This window comes from Fukomys damarensis, unplaced genomic scaffold (genome assembly GCF_012274545.1).
Source record: "Fukomys damarensis isolate Sample0158 unplaced genomic scaffold, DMR_v1.0_HiC HiC_scaffold_32, whole genome shotgun sequence".
Taxonomy (NCBI): domain Eukaryota; kingdom Metazoa; phylum Chordata; class Mammalia; order Rodentia; family Bathyergidae; genus Fukomys; species Fukomys damarensis.
Genome location: NW_022900944.1, coordinates 48,326,076 through 48,345,836, shown reverse-complemented (window position 1 = coordinate 48,345,836; position 19,761 = coordinate 48,326,076). Strand labels below are relative to the sequence as shown.

The following is a 19,761-nucleotide window of genomic DNA, read 5'->3' as shown; positions in this document are numbered from 1 at the left end:
CACCCGCTGCTTTGTGGGCCCAGGTTTGGCTCATCTGTCGCTCAGCCTTTCAGGCCCCCGCCTTTCCTGTCATTTAGCGGGCGCAGCCCCCGCCTGTCCAGTCCGGAGTCGCCCGACTCCTCTCCGCCACTCACCCTGCCCCTCCTGTCACAGCGCCAGACCCATCCCGGCTGTTGTAGTCCGGCCCTTTCACGTCACTCAGCGCGGGGCCCCTTCCCCTGGCTGGTGAAGAAGACGTGAGGCCCTCTCCTTGGCTGGTCTCGCCATGGCGGCGGTGGTCCTGGTGCGGAGGGGATGGCGGCTGCTGCTGGTGGTGAGTGCCGCGGGGCTCGCAGCCCTGGGATCCCCGCAGCCCCCTAACATCCTGCTGCTGCTGATGGACGACGTGAGTGCGGGTGCCAGCGGCTTGTGGGGGGCGCCCTAACCCTGGTCCCAGCCCCAACCGTGACCCTAATCCTGACCCCACACCGACCAGTGACGGCAACCCTGACTTCAGCCATGACCCTAACCATGACCCACCCCAACCCTGACCCTGTGACCCCAACCATGGTCCTAACCAGTGTCCCAACTCCAACCGTGACCCTAACCCTCCCCCCAACCCTGACCATGACCTCAGCCCTGATACCAACCCTGAATGGCCTGGACCCCTGGGCCCAGGGGGAGAAGGAGGGGCTGCCAGGTGGACTGTCACCTGAGGGTAGATGTGCAGCCAGGCCTTCCCTGTGTACGTCTCTACTGTGGCTACCAGAGATGTAACATTCCCTGGGGCTCACAGCATTTCCACTGGACAGCTGTTTGGGAGCAGGTGGATTGGGGTGGTGGAGTTTTCCCCTAGAGGAGGGTGACACCCTTGGCCTGGGGGTCCAGGGGTGGGGCAGGAGGGGCTGTGCTGCTAGGCCTTTCCTGTAGGGTTCTTGGCAGCTGACACCCAATGAGCCCCAGAGGACTCCTGGCCAGGTCAGTGAAGCTGTACATGGATCTGTACACGGGCACGGTGGTGCACACCTGTAGTTCAGCCCAGACCAGGCAACCTACACAGAGACCTTGAGTCAAAAACTAAATAAATAAAAACAGGTTGTGGATGAAGCTCAGTGCAAAGACCTGGGTTCAATCCTCAGTATGGAAAAAACAAAAATAGAAAACAACTTTTTTATTTGAAACTCCAGAAATGAACTCAAACTCAAATGAATTTAAGCAAAGCCAAGGATTTCCTCAGTGGGTATGGCAGTGCACACCTGTAATCTCAGCTGCTCAGAAGGCTGACACTTGAGGATCACAAATTCAATGAGAGCTTCAGCAATTCAGTGAAGCTCCATTTCAAAACAAAAAATCAAAAGGCCCGAACCTGTAGCCCAGTGGCAGAATGCCTGCCTCCCATGTGTGAGGCCCTGGGTTCCATCCCCAGTACCACCAAAAAGCGGAGGGTGTGGAGAATTCTCTGGCTCTCCCCAACAAGACAGAGCAGGCCTCCCAAGCTGTAGGAGGTGAGGCCTGGTCTTCTGGTCTCGTGGCTGTGCCATTCCTGGTCTGGCCCTGTGATGACGAGTCATGGCCCTGTGGCAGCGCCTAGTGATTCAGGCTCACCCATCCTCAATCAGCTGACCTAACAGAACAGCAGCTATCCTGGCTCACCAGGTCCTCAGCCTGGCCTGGGCTGGACCCTAGAGTCGGGCACCCTGTGGGGAGGTTGCTGACCTGCCTAACTCGGCCACAGGGCCCACTCCCAGAAGGGCTACCTGGGCTGAGGAGGCCATTTGGATTTATCTGATTTTCCTGGCCAGGGTGCAGGCAGGTGCCCCAAGTGGCAGCTGAGAGGGTATGGCCTCAGCATGTAGAAGGCCTTAGGCTACCTGCCCTGGCCACACACTGTCCTGCCCGGCAGGCTGGCTGCCTCTGCCAGGATCTCAAGTCTGGACCTAGAACAGGCAGCGCCATGGCTCTGGCCCATGCAGGCCCAGCACCTGTGGAGGACACATTCTCTCTAGCATGGATTGTGCAATGACCATTGCCCACCGTGAGCTGGCTGCCCAAGGCCTGGTCTCTCCTTGGTCTGGGCATTGCTAGCCAGGCTGCCCCTTCCTTCTTAGAGGATGCTAATGCAGGAGAGGAAGTGCCCCAAAGCTAGTGCACTGCACCCTGCAAGGCCTATTCTCCTTCTGGCCACCTGCTGGTGACCAATGGGTAGCTCTGCTTCTGGTGGGGGGATTACAGTGCCACCAACAGCCAGGGCAGGGATGGCAAAGTCTGGTCACTGAGTGTCCTCAGAGCCCACGCACATGAGTGGGGCCTGTTGGGTGAGTTCAGAAAACACAGCAGCCCACCTCCACTAAAGCCTGGGCCAACTGAGATTCCGGGTACACGGTATCTTTTCCTTACGTGGAGGACACTGGAGTCACACATCTCAGTGGGTACCAGACCCCAATGAAAAGGCAGGGTCTCAGGCAAAGGGGTTGTCATTCATGGCCACAGCCCCCTCCTCTCCTGTTGAGTGTAGGCAATCATCTAGGAGTCTTTGGCACTGTTTTCTTTTTTTCAGTGCTGGAGAATGGACCTCCCAAATGCTAGGCCTGCCCTCTGCCGTTGAGCTGTATCCCTAGACCTTGATTTTTGAGCCAGTCTTCCTGAGTTGCTCAGGCTGGCCTTGAACTCATGATCTTCTTGTAGTAACTGGAATTATGGATGGGCATCACCTCGCCTGGCTCTGAAATTTTTTTTCCCCCCGGATCTGGGGGTCGATCTCAGGACCTTGTGAGACAGGCGGTGGCACCACTGAGATACATCCCTGGCCCTCTTTGGACCTTTAGACAGGAGGAAAAGATGCTTCACTCTGGGGGGCTGAGCAGGTCCCAGTAGGTGGTCATGTCTTTAACCTCTGCGCGGGGACAGTAACATCCCCATTTCTATGGCTAAGAAAGCCATCGAGTAACAGAGGAATAGGTGTTGAGCTGAAGGGGTTCAACAGTCAGCCAGGACTTGTCCTCAGGCCCTGGAGAGCAGGTTTCACTGTCTGGCATCCGGGTCCAGGGACTGTGGATGCATCCCCTCCATCCTGTAGTGGGAACAGCTTCCACGCCCAGACATCAAGATTTACAAGGACACCTGCCCTCATCCTGGGCATCTGGAACCTTGCCACCTGCAAGGCAAAGGTCCCCCCCATGACCACCTCCTGCAGAAACCCTGCCCCAGCTCTTCACCAACTTCCTGTTTGACATCACGCCCATATGTCTTCACTGGATGCGCTGGGAAGTGAGCTCCCAAGGACTCCTCGGAGAACTGTGGAAGTGGCCTGGTCTCCTGGCCAAGGCTGGCTTTGCTGCCCGTTCTTTCACTGCAGGAACCACGGCCTCGAGTACCTGCGGGTGACCTGTGGTTCCTGGAAGCGAGGGTTTCTACCCTCCCTGCTTCCCAGTGTCGAGGGCTGACAACTGAGCCTACTACTGTAAAACATTTCCACCTGCCATCCAGTCTGCTCCTGGAGTCCTGGGAGCAAGTTAACAGATCCCTCAGGAGCAGATCCAGGAGCAGCTCCTCCCCACAGGCCTTCTTGGGGCACCCAAGACTCTTGACCCAGAGGGCTCTGCCTCCTGAGGCAGCAGCCACAGAGAGCAAAAGGAAGCAGAATGTGCAGGCTCACCTGGTGCCTCAGGTGCTATGATTGCAGCCTACTGTCTGCCCCTCTAAGGTGCCAGGGTGTGCCTAGCTCCAGTGTTCTCTTGCAACCAGGATGGCCATGTGGCCTAGATCTGGCCACTGATGCTCTTGTGAATGACAGAGGGGCAGACCAAGGCCCTGAGTGCCTTGGCCCTGCCTCTGCTCCTCCCAGCTAGAGCGTGACCCTCTGCCCAGAGGTGCAGCCACTGGCTGTGCTGGTAAGGAGAAATCTGCACAGGTTGGGGGAGCTTGAGCTTTGGGCAGCTGCCTGTCCCCTAGAGCAAAGTCCCTGCTGGGGTCACCGGATCCCTGGACATGTAGGTGCTCAGGGCTATGCTCCCCAGCTGAGCCGCTGAGGCACCACCCGTTCTGTCCTACTGCCGCTGCCTCAGCCCCGCCCTCCTCACCCTGCTTCTTCCTGCTCAGGCTTCTCTGTCCAGGCCAGGCCCTGTGGTATCCATTGTCACCAAGTGGAATGGCCATTTTAGTAGTTTCAAAACCTTCTGGGCAGGGCCAGACAGAATCACGTCTCACAGGTCCTACTGCCAAAGGAGGCTTTGCAGGTGAAGTCCAGCCTGAGTCAGCCCTGGGGCCCAAGTGTCGCTGGTTGGGAGCCTGAGGGGGTAACAAAGGCCTCTCCTGAGAGCCAGAGTCACACTCAGGTCCCATCCTCACAGCCCTCTGGCTCCTGTGGCCTGGGACAAAGACTGGGCTGCTGGCTCTCCCAGCCGGCTCTCCTGGAACACCACTGGGCACAGCCTCCCGACCTGGCCCTGGGGCCCCTGACCTCGCTGCACTCTTGAGTTGTCTCGCTCACTGACTCACTAGAACCTGAAAGAACAGAAAGCCAGTGCCTCTAGGCCCTGAGAGCCGTGGACTGCCACCGGCTGAGGCCCCAGGCAGGAGCCAGGGCACCCACACTCTCCTTTTTAGAACCCCACACTGAGGCCCCTAGAAACCCCGTCTCCACCCACCCACTGGCCACAGACAAGCACAACCTCCTTCCTCCCTCCTTGGCTTTGTCTTTCCTGGACGGTCCATGCCTTTCCTCTTTGTGGCTGAGTACTATTCCACAGTGTGTGTGTCAGTTTCCTGAGGCATCGCAGATTACCGAAAGCTGGTTGGTGTGAAACAGAAGGGCATCTACCAAGGTGCTGGGGCCAGTGTGTGGCAGAGCCACCCCCAGCCTCCTGCCTCCACACTGCCCTCCCAGCATGTCTGTCTCCACAGCCTCCTCAGGGGACTTGCTGCCCCAACCCATTGTGACCCTGTCACAAAGCATGATGCCCACAAAGGCCCTGTTTCCAAATAAAGGCACATGTGTGCCAAGTGGCTGTGAACTCAGGGGGCGGAGTGCACACCAGTGACTTGGGTTGGCCCCGCCTGAGGCTGGCTGGGAGCGCCCCACCTTCTCTGAAGGTCTGACTCTGCATACAGCTCTGTGTGCTGGAGCAGGCAGAGGCTGTGGAAGTTGAGGAGGGCAGTGCCTCCCCAGGGCAACCCACGCAGATGGAGCAGAGCAGAGGCCAGCCTGGCCCAAGCGGGACATAGTCGGCCCCCAGGACAGAAGTGCTCTGCGCCCAAAGGGTTCAGTCTACATCTCTGTGCTCTTCCTGCAGATGGGGTGGGGTGACCTGGGAGTGTACGGAGAGCCTTCCAGAGAGACCCCGAACCTGGACCGCATGGCTGCAGAGGGGATGCTGTTCCCCAACTTCTACTCTGCCAACCCCCTGTGCTCACCATGTAAGTCAATGTTGCTGCCCACAGGGACCTAGCCAGCCAGTGGAGCACCAGCCCCACATCCATCTCCCCAAGTCTGGCAAGGTGCAGCTACCTGGGCCTTGAGCCTTCTGGGACCCTTCAGGTAGACCTGCGGCACTGACGGCTGCTCAGTCCTGTGCCTCACAGAGTAGCTGTCCCTCCTCCCCAGAGTCCCTCCTGCCAGGGAGGTGGTGACCTGGGAGAAAAGCCACGGGTCAGTGAGGGGTATGCGCTGACCAAGGTGTCACCTGAAGAGCTAGACCAGGTCTGGGTCAGGGCTGAGCTGTGCGTACCAAGTGTACCTCCAGTCAGCAGGAAGTTGTGCCTGTACCCCAGGGGTGAGAGGCCAAGGGGATGGAAAGCCCAGTAGCCATGCCACGTACATGCATGATGTGGGCAGCACCGTAGCTATGTGTGAGGTGCTGCAGAGCTGGCCGAGGTCCCATCAGGCACATCCTCACAGTGTCTCTGTTTGTTCCCTCCTACAGCTAGGGCAGCCCTGCTCACTGGACGGCTGCCCATCCGCAATGGCTTCTACACCACCAATGCTCATGCCAGGAATGGTAGGTGCTGCCCCTCTGCGTCCTGGGGTCTAGGCATGGCTGTAATGGAGTGCAGGGAGGGCAGAGCCAGCTGCAGCCATCCCGGCCTTGGCTGTGCAAACCCTGGCTTCTGTCCTGAGGTCATCTGAGGACCCATCCCAGCTGTACACTGGAAACAGCCTTCAGAAGGGGAACAAAGCTAGGACACCCAGCACCCCCTCCCACTGCTACACCCTGCCCCTCAGGCACTACCCAGCCTGGCCCGAGAGTGGAATGTCCCTTCCTCAGGGACTTCACACCCTCTTGGGGTGGCAGAGACCTAAGGAAGCAAGGTGGTAGGAGGTCTCAGCAGGGAATGTTCTGGAAACAGTGCTGACAGCCTAGATGCATCATCTAGGAATGTCTCCCAGAAGAGATGGGATTGCAGGGGCCCTGGGAAGAGGCAAGGGGTGAGGCTGGGCACAGCCTGCATGTTGTGGTAGTGAACTACTGCCAGGCTGGAGCAGGAGGCTGAGACAGGCAGAAGTCCTGTGAAGGGGGTGGGGCAGAGTTCGCCCTCCCACTTGGAAATGTGCAGACCTGGAGGGGTGCAGGATCCCTAAGAGGACTGCGTGGACGTGCCAGGTCCCAGCCTTGCTCTGCCTGGTGGCCATGAGGGGCGGCACATGCTCATACACAGTCTGCCCTTCCAGCATACACCCCCCAGGAGATAGTGGGCGGCATCCCCGACTCCGAGCGCCTCCTGCCCACACTCCTGAAGGAGGCTGGCTACGCCACCAAGATCGTGGGCAAGTGGTGAGTGGGCAAGCAGGGACTGCCCGGCTGCACATGGACCCTGATTCCAGACCCACCCTGGTGGCCACGGTCAGGCTCAGCCCTGCTGGGCTGCTCAGTGGCTGCGAGCAGAGTGACTCAGGGTGTGCATCTCAGCCCCCACTTGTCCCTGTGCTCTTGCCTTCTGCTCCAGGGCTGCCACATCATTGCACACGGTGCCCTGTGGGGGCACACTGCTGCTGCAGAGGGTGCAGTCTGGGGGAAAGCTGCTCAGCTAAGAGGAGGCACAGCAGGTGCTCGAGAGGCTACACTTTCCTGTTGCAGGCACCAGAGTTCCCATACTCCCTGGGGGCTCAGGTGTGAAAGCTGCGGCTGTGGAAGCTCTTCCCACCTGCACAGGAGATCCTTGCCAGCCCCACACGCTGAGCAAACTGCCCCCTGTGCCTCTCATCACTCACCTCTAGGACAGCTTCTCCACAGATGTTGACATCTGTGGGGAATCTGCTGATCCTGAAGGATGATCGTAGCAACAGCCAGGCAGCTGGAGACTCCTTGGGGACAAGCGGGAGCTGCCGGCTGAGCTGAGCTGTGGCCAGGAAGTGTGGCAGGGCAGCGGTGCCAGACACATTGGGCTGTGGGGTCCTCTTGCTGGGGCCAGGGAAGCCCAGGGAGCCAGGTGGAAGGCTCGAGGACTGCACCAGGCCTCAACGTGCCAACCGAAGGGACCAGAGCTCTGCCCTGGCCTGCAGCCTCTAGTTCACAGTACTGATTCAGGTGCCAGGGCCTGTGTCTGCAGGAGAGGTGTGACCAGGAAGCAGGAGCTGGGCACACCTGGAGCAGCAGTACTTGTGGACTTGGGACGGCTGGCACTGGCCTGTACCTCCACCTGAGAAGGACCCCAACTCACTTTATCCTATACAAAGGCCTCTGTGCTACTGGACACACACACACAGGAGGCCACACGTGGCCAGTCAGCTGCCCACTGTTGGCAGGGCCAGGCACTGCAGCAGTGCCTGAGGGCACCCAGGCCTGGCAGGGTGAGAAGATGGAGATCCAGCTCCAGAACCCCGGGCAGGTCCTGCACATGGAGCCACCCACCCCTCTGCCAGGCTCTTCCCTCAGAGCAGGGACACTCAGCCCAGACAGAGAGCTCACCTGAAGCACAGATGTCTGGGGCTAGGTCTGTTCTTCCCACAGTGGCCCAACCTTCCCTACACTCCCGGAACCCAGCCACAGTAACTGTGGCTGTGGGGTAACTGTGAGCATGTGGGGGCCCGGGCAGGGTCCTGGGCATGTCAGGGTGAGGCCTCCCACTACATCCACCAAGGCCTGTCCCTGTGCAGCTCAGAAAGGGAGCCTGGCCTTGGTGTCACTGTCTTCTAAGCATTAGCTTTTTCCAGCATTCATGGGACATGTATGCAGAACTCGTGCAGGCAGGTGAGGGCTGTGCTCCAGGTTGTGACACAGCCACTGCTGGAAGCCACACTGCTCTGAAGACCAGGAGGCTGGGTGCCCAGAACTGAACAGGCTCTGCTCAAGGGCACTGAAGCCTAGGCACCCCTTCTTTGCCTGCTGGTGGAGGGGAGCTATGAGAGTAGGTGTCCCCGAGAGAAGGGGTATGTGGAGTGGGTGGGGTCTGGCAGGGGCACCACCAGCTATGCCAGACACCTGCAGTGGAGGAACCCAGTGGCTCCTGCACTGCCGCCGGTGTGGGCATGCTGCCGTCTTTCCAGCTGCAGCTCACGGCCAGCTGGGGACAAGAGCGCAGCCACAGTCAGAACTGTTGATGGCCCACTGCCCAGCCCTGCCACCTTCCTGGAGGTGACCCCGTGTGCGGACTTCCTGCAGGACACCTCAGGAAGCACACAGCCTTAGGTGTCCCTGAGAGGCTGCCGGCCCTGGGTAGGCGGGGTGGGCGTGGGGTCTGCAGGGCTGGCAGTGTTGGGAGATCGCACCCCAGGCCCATCCTCGAACGCCCTCCCCACCCACCACTGGAGGGATACCCCAGCCTCACTGTGCCAAGATGCCCTGGCCCTGGCACGGCAGCATTCAGCCAGGGCAGGGTGGTGGGTTCCAGCACTTTCTTCCGCACTCAGGTCTGGCTTTTTACGTTGCGTGCCCAGGGCTTTGCATACACCTGGAGCTGTGGTGCTTGTTTGTTCAACACTTATAAGGTAACGTGTCCCTGGTGGGGGTCCCTGAAGTTCCCGGTTCCTGTTTCTAGGCACCTGGGTCACAGGCCCCAGTTCCACCCCCTGAAGCACGGATTTGATGAGTGGTTTGGATCTCCCAACTGTCACTTTGGACCTTATGACAACAAGGCCAAGCCCAACATCCCTGTGTACAAGGACTGGGAGATGGTTGGCAGGTAACATGCTCTGTACCGCCCCAGCACGCAGTGGGAGGGCAGGGCCCAAGCCACCCGCCACATGCGCACATCTTGGGCATCAAGAGCCCTGGCTTCTGAGAGTCCTGCCCAGAGCTGGGGTTCGACCCTGCACCAGTCCAGACCATGGGCTCAGAGAGCCCTTTGGTATGCTTGAGTCAAAAGGGCTTGTGCAGTTTCAGCCTGGACTTAGGGAGGAGGCGCTGGGAGCAGCCTGATTGGGGCAGGAGGGAGGTCTCCCCAGAGCTGCCGGTTGGTGGCCCGGTGTGGACACTGCAGCACTAGGCCTGCACTGTGGTCGCATCTTTCTGGAGTTTTTGGCTTAACATTTATTTCCTCTCTCTCTCTCTCTCTCTCTCTCTCTCTCTCTCTCTCTCTCTCTCTTCCTCTCTGTCTCTCTCTTTCTTAGGGCTTGTGCAGTTTCAGCCTGGACTTAGGGAGGAGGCGCTGGGAGCAGCCTGATTGGGGCAGGAGGGAGGTCTCCCCAGAGCTGCCGGTTGGTGGCCCGGTGTGGACACTGCAGCACTAGGCCTGCACTGTGGTCGCATCTTTCTGGAGTTTTTGGCTTAACATTTATTTCCTCTCTCTCTCTCTCTCTCTCTCTCTCTCTCTCTCTCTCTCTCTCTTCCTCTCTGTCTGTCTGTCTTTCTCTCTCTCTCCCCTCACCAGCCCCTCTCACTTTGTGTGTGCAAACTTCATCTAAAAACTATACCTTCAAGCTAGGCATGGTGGCACAAGCCCATTCCCCCAGCTACCCAGGAGATGGAGGCAGGGGGATCCCAACTTCAAGGGCAGCCTGGGCATTTAGCAAGATTCTGTCTCAATAAAATAAGACAGGAGGTGAGGATGTAGCTCAGTGGCAGAGCACTTGCCTAGCACCCATGAGGCCAAGTTCCAGCTCCAGCAGTGCAAAAAAAAGAGTAGCTTTTCTGTACTATTAATTCCCATGCACCTAGCTCCCCACCCACCCGTGTGCAGTCCAGGGCCTCAGTGATCCAGGAGTCGCACAAGCACCACCCCAACCACCCACACCCTGGCCTGGTAACCGAGAGCTCTGCCCCCACGTGCAAGCCTCTGACAGGACCTGCGTCCAGGAGCAGGAGGCTTCCAAATGGGTTTGTCTCTCAAATGAAACATTTCCACCTAAACAAGGCCTGTGACCTCGCAGGGACATCAGAAGGGGACTTCATGGATGAATTCTGATTTCCCTCTGGATCATGTTTTCAGATTTTATGAAGAATTCCCGATCAATGTGAAGACTGGGGAATCCAACCTCACCCAGATCTACTTAGAGGTGAGGAGCTGGGTGGGCGCCGAGTGGGACCTGCAGAGAGAGGAGGGCCTGGGTGGGACCCGGGCAGTGACGGGCAGTTCCTTCACAGGAAGCCCTGGACTTCATCAGGCGGCAGCAGGCGATGCAGCGCCCATTCTTCCTGTATTGGGCAGTGGATGCCACACACGCTCCTGTGTATGCCTCCCAGCCTTTCCTGGGCAGCAGCCAGCGTGGGCGGTGAGTGCTGAGAGCCGCGTGGCCAAGCCTCAGTGCTGTCCCAGGAGCTCCCGAGAGCCGGGTGGTGGTCACTGTTGGTCCTACCCACATGGGCACTTGGGTCCCTGTCCTTGGCAAGGGCCAGCCTATCCCCTGTGCTCTGTGATGCACCCATCATCCTGCAGCCTGATGGGCTGTCACCATCCACAGGTATGGGGATGCGGTTCGGGAGATTGATGACAGTGTTGGGAAGATGCTGAGCCTGCTGCGGACCCTGAGCATTGCTGAAAGCACCTTCATCTTCTTCACCTCTGACAATGGTGCCGCCCTTGTGTCTGCCCCCAGCCAAGGCAGGTGCCTGGGGACCAGGAAGCATCCACACAGGGAGCCCCCGTGCTGAGGGCGCTGGGCAGGGCCTTTGCACCAGGGACCCCCAGGAGCTATGAAGACGGACCAGGGCTAGCTGTATTCGCTAGACCTTCCACAAGGGCACAGGGACCCGGGACTGCTGGCTGGAACCCTATTGCAGGGGAGAGGGCCTGAGTCACCATCAGTCAGCGCCATGTCTCCATAGGGGCCAAGGTCCCTGTTCCCTAGAATCTGCAGCCAGAGCCCCAACACTCACCCAAGACCCAGACCTGGCCTGGCTCTTTGTCCCCACCACAGGTCTCTGCCTCCGGCACTGTTCTGCCTCTGGCACTGCCTTAGAAAGGAGAATGGGAAGCAGATGGGCTAGGGCCTAATGGGTGATGGCTCCCCAGGTGGCAGCAATGGCCCCTTCCTGTGCGGGAAGCAGACCACCTTTGAAGGTGGGATGAGGGAGCCTGCAATTGCGTGGTGGCCTGGGCACATCCCTGCTGGCCAGGTGAGTCAGGGCCGCCATGGTGGCTGGTGCTGGTGGTTGTGGGTGCAGTGGTCCTGAGGGATGGGACTCATCAGCCACGGGCTGTGATCTGTGGACAAGTATGCAGGAGACAGTAGTGGGCATGGTGTGTGTCCTGCTGTGTTCCTGGCCTGGCCGGGCTTCAGCATCCACCCCTGCACTGGCTTGACCTGTCCGTCACCCCACAGCACGGGTCCTGAGCCTGGCACCATGTGCCTGCCCGCTGCCCTTCCTCCCTGGCCTTTCCCAGTCTCCCAGGGGTGCTGCTCCATGCTGGGGTCAGCTCTTCACCTCTGCGGTGGTAAGTGGGGGCCTGTAGTCCCCACATACTTGGGGATGGCACCACAGGCCCTCTTGTGGCAGCTCCTAGCGGCTCTAGTGCAGAACCCTTTCCTGATAACCCAGCCTCTGGGCAGCTGCGCCCCCAGCCCACTGGCCCCCATGGGCTTTGTGACTCCACTTGACCCTGACCCCGTGGTGTGTGGCATGTGGCTGCCTGAGTGTGGACCAGCTGGGTGGCCTGGTCAGGGCTGCAGTCTCTGGTGAGTTGGCCTTGTCCATTGCAGGTGAGCCACCAGCTAGGCAGCATCATGGACCTTTTCACCACCAGCCTGGTCCTTGCGGGCTTGACGCCCCCCAGCGACAGGGTGATCGACGGCCTCAACCTGCTCCCTGCCATGCTGCAGGGCCAGCTGAGGGACAGGTGGGTTCCAGTGACACATGCCTCTGCCCCAGCCCTCCCACCCGGTAGCTGGGGCAGTGTCTGCACAGAGCAAAGGGAGACCACGGGCCCCATGTGTGCGTGTGTGTGCGTGTGCGTGTGCGTACGCATGCACGTCTATGCACGTGTCACACACCCCTGCCTGCCCACCTGTAGTCCTGACTGCTCTGTGGCCTCAGGCTGTGCAGGAGGGGAGGACAGGACCCCTGCCTGTGCCCATCCTGCCCGGTGATCCCCTTTGCAGATCACCCCCTTTCCACCCGCATCCACCACTGCTTTGCTCACACAAGCTGAGATCTGGACAACTCCAAGGGGCACGGGTGTAGAAAGCTGAATAATGTAAGGAGAGTTGGAGGGACACAGAGTTCCCTGTGGGGCCTCTGGCTGGGAGAGGCATGCAGAGGAATTTATGCCCTTTTTTCAAAGTTGCTTACTTCGTGTTGAAACCTGGCTCAAGAGCTCAGTTACTGCGGAGGAGAGAAGGTGCTGGTCACCGGCTTCCCCGGGCCCACCTCTTCCTTCCCAGGGGCCAAGCCCTGCAGTCTCATCGTTTGCCTCCTTTTCTTCTTTGCTGGGAGTAGTCTAGGGGGGACCCCAGGGCCTGGCACACATAGGCAAGATCTGCCCTGAGCCACCTGCGGCCACTTTCCACATCTCAGGATAGCCCTGTCTCACCACAGCATCTCTGTACAGCGTCACCTGAAATCTGGCGTACCAGCCACGCAACCCCCGAGCCCTGCACGTGGACGCCAGCATGACCCTCCCCTCTCGGCCCACAGGCCCATATTCTATTACCGTGGGAACACGCTGATGGCTGTCACCCTCGGCCAGTACAAGGCCCACTTCTGGACCTGGACCAACTCCTGGGAGGAGTTCAGCCAGGTACAGGGCTCTGGTGCAGGTCCTGGGAGAGGGTGGATGGTGTCTGTCCTGGCCTGCTGTGTCCCCTGTCTGTGCTGGGACTGGGGTGCGTAGGTGTCCGGGGTAGGGCTGGGACACTCCTGCTGCCCTAATGTGTGTCCAGGGTATCTGAGGCTGCCAGGATGGGGTGGGGTTGCTGCAGGGATGTCCTACCCCCTTGCGGGGTGACCCAGGCTGCAGGCCCAGGGCCAGGTGGTCGTCAGTGTCCATATCATGGTGGCAGCCAGGTGCCCCTGCCCCCTCCACCACCTGGGCCACCATGGGCTTCTCTCCCATGCCTGCCCCACCCAGTCCCTTGGCTCATCAAGGCCTTTAGATAACATAAAAACTCTGCTAATTTGCCTTAATTGAGCAGAAAATCAGTTTAAGTTAATGAGAAATCTAAATACAAGAACACTCTGAACCAATTGGAAGGTAAATTGCAAACTGGTCCTGGAGTTTGCTGGAGATGAGAGGGAACGAGCTGGATGGTGGGCGGGGCCAGGGCCTGAAAGTCCCTGGCTGGGAGCCAGGCAGGGAGAGGATCTGTAGGAGACAGACTCGGACCACTGCCTACATCCTGCCGCTGCATACTGAGGGCTGCTCCCAGGCAGTGGCTGAGAGGGTGGAAGGAGCACTTCAAAGGATCAAGGCTGGCTGTGAGCTGGCCCTGGAGACAGGCCCTGGGGACACCCTCTGCCTCTCATCTTCGACCCCTGTGCTGTCCCTGGGCCCTTGGTCTGGCTGGTTTGGAGCAGGTCAAGGGCTAAGTGGGTGCCTCCCTGGGCCCTGCTTGTGACTGGGGACATGGCAGTTGCTCTGTCCTTTGGCCTCTGGGCTCCGGCCAGGCTCACCTGGGAAGGCTCTCCTCCACATCTGCACAGGTCTGGAGGCTCCCCAGCGGAGTCATGCTGCAGGCCTTGGGGTATCTGAGGGTACAGGTGTCAGGAGAAGCCCACCCTCAGACCTACCCTCCTGGGCTGGTGCTGGTGGCCAGGACTGGTGAGAGCTGAGGAGATGATCCCAGTGAGGGACGGGGATGCAGCCTGGCACCAGGTTGGATCCTTCCTCTTACAGATGGCTGTGGGGTGAGGACCCAGCTGGCACCCACCTGGGCAACTGCAGTGGGCACAGAGCACCTGATGTCTGCTCAAGGCCACAGCCTCCCATGACCACCCCACCCTCCTGGCCCTTTTTGCTCAAGACCCTGCTGCCCAGTCCACACAGCCTACACAGCTGTTGGGGCCTCTGTCCCCGCCATGGGCAGTGGGTACTGTCCTGTCTCACTGTGCGCCCGTCACAGCACCAACACTGCAGGTGACCTCCACTCTCCTGTCCCCTGGTGACTGCCGGGTGGTGAGTGGCAGGCCCACACCCCATGGCCTGTGTGAAGACCCAGGCAGTGCCGCATGACTGTGGGTGACGTACAGGGGATGGGACATGGCCACTTGGCCTCTGAACTCCTTGCCTGCATCCCTCCCTACCACCCACCTCTGAGTCAGCACCTGGCCAGCCACCACCTGTGCCCCCTGCTCTGGGACCAGGAGGGTACATCGTGCCAGCCAGGCTGGCACCCCTCAGACAGCACAGTCCTAAGCAGTGGCCGGGCCAGTTGGCAGGCTTTAATTATATAGTTTATTTGATTTGCATGCAAATCACAATCTCATCTTCATCTAGATGCGGACACCGCTCCAACTGTCTGGCGGTTCACCCTGCGGGTAGTGGCTTCTGTGGTGTGGGCCCTGTACTTCTCCAGCAGGGTGCTTGGAAGGGTGTGGCTAGTCTCCATGCTGGAGCCCCCTCGGTGCTGCCCTGGATACAGGCTCTGCAGCTCAGTGCAGACAAGAATTTCATGGTGTCTGACTTCCAGCTTTATTGGAAGCAGAGCGTAAACTGCTCCCTTGTCAGCTGTCAGCGCGACCGAGGGTGAGCAGACCCATACCACATATCCTCGGCGCGCCTGCGAGCAACACCTCTGCCCCAGGGCTCCCAGCTGCCAGAGCCAGGGCCAGCCCTGCCCCACAGCTCCAGTGTGTGTCCCTGGTCCCAAATCAGGGAGCCCAGGCAGCCAGAGGCAAAGCTCGGTACACAGGGTCACACACATGGGCTGCCATATGGGCATCAGGGGTCACCGTGGCCAGGGCTTCCCTGTGGGTGCTGACCAGGGCTGCAGCTGTAGGCCTGAGCCTGAAGAGGATCTAAGCTTTCACCTGTTTCTTCCACCCACCTCATCTTCCCAAACACACCGAGTGCGGTTCCTTTGGCAGCCTCGCCTTCATTACACACGTCAGTCGGAGCTGTCCCCTGGCTTTCAGGGCCCTCTGCCTCCTCCCTGCTCAGTGACACTCGGTCCTCTTCACAGGCACACGGGTGATCAAAGGTACTCCCTTCTGGCAGTGGAGACATGAGCTTGGCTAAAATGTTTTTCAGACCCCCTGTCGTAGAAGGGTCCAGAAATTGGGCACAGGAGGCCAGCCTGCCGAGCAGCTCCGGGCGGGGGCTCCTGCCCCCAGATGGCACAGTCCACCCTGCCCTACCTCACTCCATCACCCTTGTGTGGTGGCCACGGCCCCCAGCAGGGCAGACAGCAGGGCTTCCCATGTGCCCAGCTCGGCTCCAAGTGCCCACCTCCCCACTTTCACTGCAGGGTATCGACTTCTGCCCTGGGCAGGACATCTCAGGAGTCACCACACACACCCAGAAGGAGCACACTACACTGCCACTGCTCTTCCACCTGGGGCGTGACCCCGGGGAGAGGTTCCCACTCAGGTGAGTCTGTGTGTACCGTCTCCCAGGGTTCTCTGCGTGGCCTGTATGGCACACCTGCCTGGCCCTCACCTCCCCACCTGCCCCTCCCTTCTACCCCTTCTGGGCTGTAGTTCAAACCTCCAGTGATACGTCCCCTGCTCTGAGCTACCTTGAGGATAGTGAGGGCAGCGGTGGAGGCCAGCTGGGGTGTGCGTGCCGCGCAGGCCACTGACTCTAGGTCTGGCAAAAGGAGCCCTTAGAGCCCAGGCTCCCAGCTCCCAGTAAGAATCTGAGCTCCCATCCCCAGCCTCACAGCAAGGCTCGCTGGTCAGTCACCAATGAGCAGGGTGACTCTGGCCCCTTCCACCACCCAGACTCCACTTGCAGCTCCCTAGGTGTGTGTGACCCAGAAACCCCGATGGCCCTGGCCTGGCACATGGCCAAACTGGGTTGCACCCAACTCCCAGTTGCTGTCCACCATCCCTGCCCCACTGGTCCTACCAAGGCGCTCTCTGTGGACAGCCAGTCAGCCTCCTGCTTAAGACAGGCAGGGATTCAAGTAGGGCCCATGGGAATCAGGCACAGGGCCACAGAGCACTGAGGCCACTAGAAAAGACCACACCGAGTGCCTATACCCTCATAGGCGGCCTGAGCCCAGCTCTGCAGGCCCCTGGTGGGAGATGAGCCTCCCATCCACATTGTGGCCATGCCACTCGCCTTTTCATGGGAGCCCAGTATGATGACCACAGGAAGGATGTGTGGGAAGGGTTTACTGGACAGGGTCCCCCAAGTCCATGCCTATCCAGCATGTGGTAGTGTGGCTTGTGGAGACAGGGCCTTTACACTTATACCTGTAGTGATCAGAGGTGAGGTCATCCTGGACTGGGCGCCCAAGGTCCAGAGAGGAGAGGAGGCGCTAAAGAAGATGGCCATGTGGGGCTGAAAGGAGAGAGGGGCCTCTGAGTGGTGCCGAGGGAGCGGCCCCGTGCACCTGATTTCAGACCTGGGCTCCAGGACTGGGAGTGGACAGGCATCTGCCTCAAATGGAAGTTGGGTGCTCCTCCTGGTTTCTGGGGACCGCTCAAGGGCCACCACCACCCATAGGAGGTGTGCAGCTCGGGGCTGCTGGGGCTTGAGAAGGTGGACGTGGTCTGCAAGACCGGGGCACCAGGGAGCAGCCTCCACAGTGAGTGGGGTGCAGGCCTCAACCACAGCACACCGGCCCAGGCCACACCATGCCCGACACCCCACAGGCTGTTGGGAGCCGGGGAGCACCTGAAGGTCGGTGTTCAGTACAGTGATGGTCTTGCACCCCACCCTATCCAGTGGAGTGCAGCACAGCCCACCCTTGTTCCTTTCCTGTTGTTGTACCAGCGGAGGGACACAGTCCCTTCCTCCATGGCCGAGCCCACCCCATGACTTCCCGGGGGACCCCATGTCCTGAGGAGAACACCATGGGCCTCAGACAGTTGCTCCGCAGTGAGCTCCAGTGGGAAGGCGACAGCGGCCAACTGCGAGGCTTTGGGAATGTACCTGGCCACAGAGTCCCACAAAGACACACACATGCCTCAGTGACCCCTGCTTCCCGAGACCAGACAGTATGCAGGGAGGGACAGGCAGGGACCGTTCACTGGCCAGACAACATGGCTGAGGTGGGGCTGTGTGGGGGCCAGCAAGTGGAACATTGAAAGACCCAGCCCACAGCCCTGTGATCACAGTGGAAAGGAAGGCCTGGGGCTCAAAGCCACTCCTAGCCCTTCCCAGCAGGTGCTAGTGCATGACTGGGCCTAAGCAGGCCGAGGTCCCTTCCTAGGCAGCTGCTGGTTCAAAGCACTGGCCTCTTGGAGGGTGGCCATGGTAGGGTTGCTCCCAGGTGTGGAAGGGGGACAGGATCACATCCCCACAAGAAATACCTCCCTGGGACCTGAGGAGAAGGGGTGGGGTTCCAGTGGAGAGAGGCTCTCATTTTGCCCACAGCCTGCATGTGCCCAGCAACTTCACGCAGCCTGGCATCCACCATGGCATAGGGTGCGGCCCAGGGCCATTTCCTCCACTCAGCCAAAGGCATCTGGCCCACAGCACAGGTGCTGTGCGCACAGGTGTAGACAAGCCTGGGGACTCTGGGGGAGGCCTTCTGCGTCATCAGCTCCGTCTGCCCCACGCTGGACTCCGACAGTTCACCTGGCGTGCTCCCGTGTGCAGTGGCAGCTCAAGTGTCCCTTTGGGTTTCTCAGGGGGAAACATCATACACCTTGTCACCTGCATGCTGGTGATGGCAGGAATGATTTAAAGTGGTAAAAATACTTGGTCCCAAGGTGTCTCCACAGCACCTTGTTCTGGTATCTCCCCATCAAGCCTGTGGTGCACCTTGGAGTCCACACTTCCAGGGTCCTGGTCACACGGAGGTCACCCTGGTGGGGACAGCAGGGACAGCCATGTTTGTTGCTCCAGTAGGGCTCCCTGTTCTTGGTCTTAGTCCCAGGGCTCAGCCTCCTGGGGCCTCACACCACCCTCTGCCCCCGCCCACCCCAGACTAGCTAAGCACTGCAGGCTTTCCAGCCAGGCCCTGGGGGCCATCCCCTTCCTAGAATGTCCTCCCCAGACAGAGCCAAGGAAGCTGCACCCTTGGTGACCTGGGCTCCCTTGTCTCCAGCTTTGCCAGCACTGAGTACGAGGGTGCACTCAGCAGGATCACCCTGGTTGTCCAGCAGCACCAGGACAGCTTGGTCCCCGGACAGCCGCAGCTCAACGTGTGTGACCAGGCAGTCATGGTGAGTGGTGTGCATGCAGGCCACAGCCGGCACTCCTTTGCCCCAGACCCCCACGGTGCCTGACAGCCATCAGGCTGCAGCTTATGGGGGCCCAAAGCAGTGGAACGGCGGTCCTGTCCTGTGCACAAATGCCCTGGGGCACCCAGGCTGTGAGGATACCTGCTTCCCTCCTGCTCCTTCCCACAGACGTTTTTTGGGGTAGAAGGAGGGTTCCTCAGCCCTCTGCAGCTGCAGGGTGAGCCTGAACTGGAAGGGACTCAAGGACGATACAGAGCAGCAGCAGGCCTGGGAAGCCACACTGAGCTCTCTGCTGCTGCGCAGCGCCCTCCAGCCCCGGGCCATGCTCCTTGCCCTTCCCCTCCCCATGACCCCTTGCTAGGGGTTGGATATGAAGTGCGGGGATAGAGCCGAGTGGATGGGGAGGGGCTCGCGGCCTAGACAGGGATGAGGATCCGAAACACCCTCCCCAGCTGCAGCCAGGCCTGGAGTGACTGCTCTTGTCTTGAATTTGGTTCCCTAGAACTGGGCACCCCCAGGCTGTGAGAAACTTGGCAAGTGTCTGCCGCCTGCAGAGTCCGTCCTGGAGAAGTGTTCCTGGCCTCATTAGCATGTGCTTGGACCCAGGTCAGGCCCAGGATCTCCCTGCTAGCGCCTGAGCGAAGGAAGCATCCCAGGCAGAGGGCACCTGCGACCAGCAGCAGCACCTGCCCACTACCCCTAGCCCAGTTCTCTGTTCCATGCCCTGGAGGGCTCCGGCTGCTGCTTCAACCCGAATGTTGAAGTTGCCGGTTCTGTGCTGAGCCCACGATGTTGTGGGCCTAGTGGATGGAACATCGCAGAGACTGAAGGACAAGAGCCTGGCACACGCACCTGGCTGCCCGGAGCACGTGGGAGGAAGTGTTCATCTGCCAGGGCTGTCATGCCCACGCTGGGCTGCTGCACAAGTTGGGAAATAACAGAAAAATAAAAGAATGAGCGGCATCTCCGTTCTGTAGCTGTGGTTTTTTAAGCAGGGCGTGGTGCTTGGGAATGCTACACTCTGGGCAAGTGGGGCCCCAGCCCAAGGTAACGCCCTCGCCCGGCACTGCGTGGCGAGCGCCTGGTCGCACCAGGCAGGGCCCTCCTCGTTCCAGCC

The 19,761-nt window shown here is 59.9% G+C and overlaps 1 protein-coding gene across 3 annotated transcripts; it reads left to right on the top strand.

The window, feature by feature from the left end:
* The first annotated feature begins 6 nt into the window (after window positions 1–6).
* On the top strand, window positions 7–19,655 carry Galns (galactosamine (N-acetyl)-6-sulfatase). Of its 3 annotated transcripts, none has more exons than XM_010627543.3 (14): window positions 7–313; window positions 5,271–5,394; window positions 5,901–5,975; window positions 6,647–6,749; window positions 8,953–9,096; window positions 10,342–10,408; window positions 10,497–10,624; window positions 10,814–10,953; window positions 11,365–11,468; window positions 12,053–12,189; window positions 12,987–13,089; window positions 15,755–15,876; window positions 18,509–18,626; window positions 19,147–19,650. In XM_010627543.3, exons 1-14 carry the CDS (start codon window positions 266–268, stop codon window positions 19,231–19,233), a joined length of 1,500 nt encoding a protein of 499 aa, XP_010625845.1. In that variant the 5' UTR covers window positions 7–265; the 3' UTR covers window positions 19,234–19,650. The 3 variants fall into 3 exon arrangements, with proteins under 3 accessions (XP_010625845.1, XP_010625844.1, XP_019063498.1); XM_010627542.3 differs by having other exon boundaries at window positions 7–385; window positions 19,147–19,649; XM_019207953.2 differs by lacking the exons at window positions 7–313; window positions 5,271–5,394; window positions 6,647–6,749 and having other exon boundaries at window positions 5,898–5,975; window positions 19,147–19,655.
* Window positions 19,656–19,761: the final 106 nt, after the last annotated feature.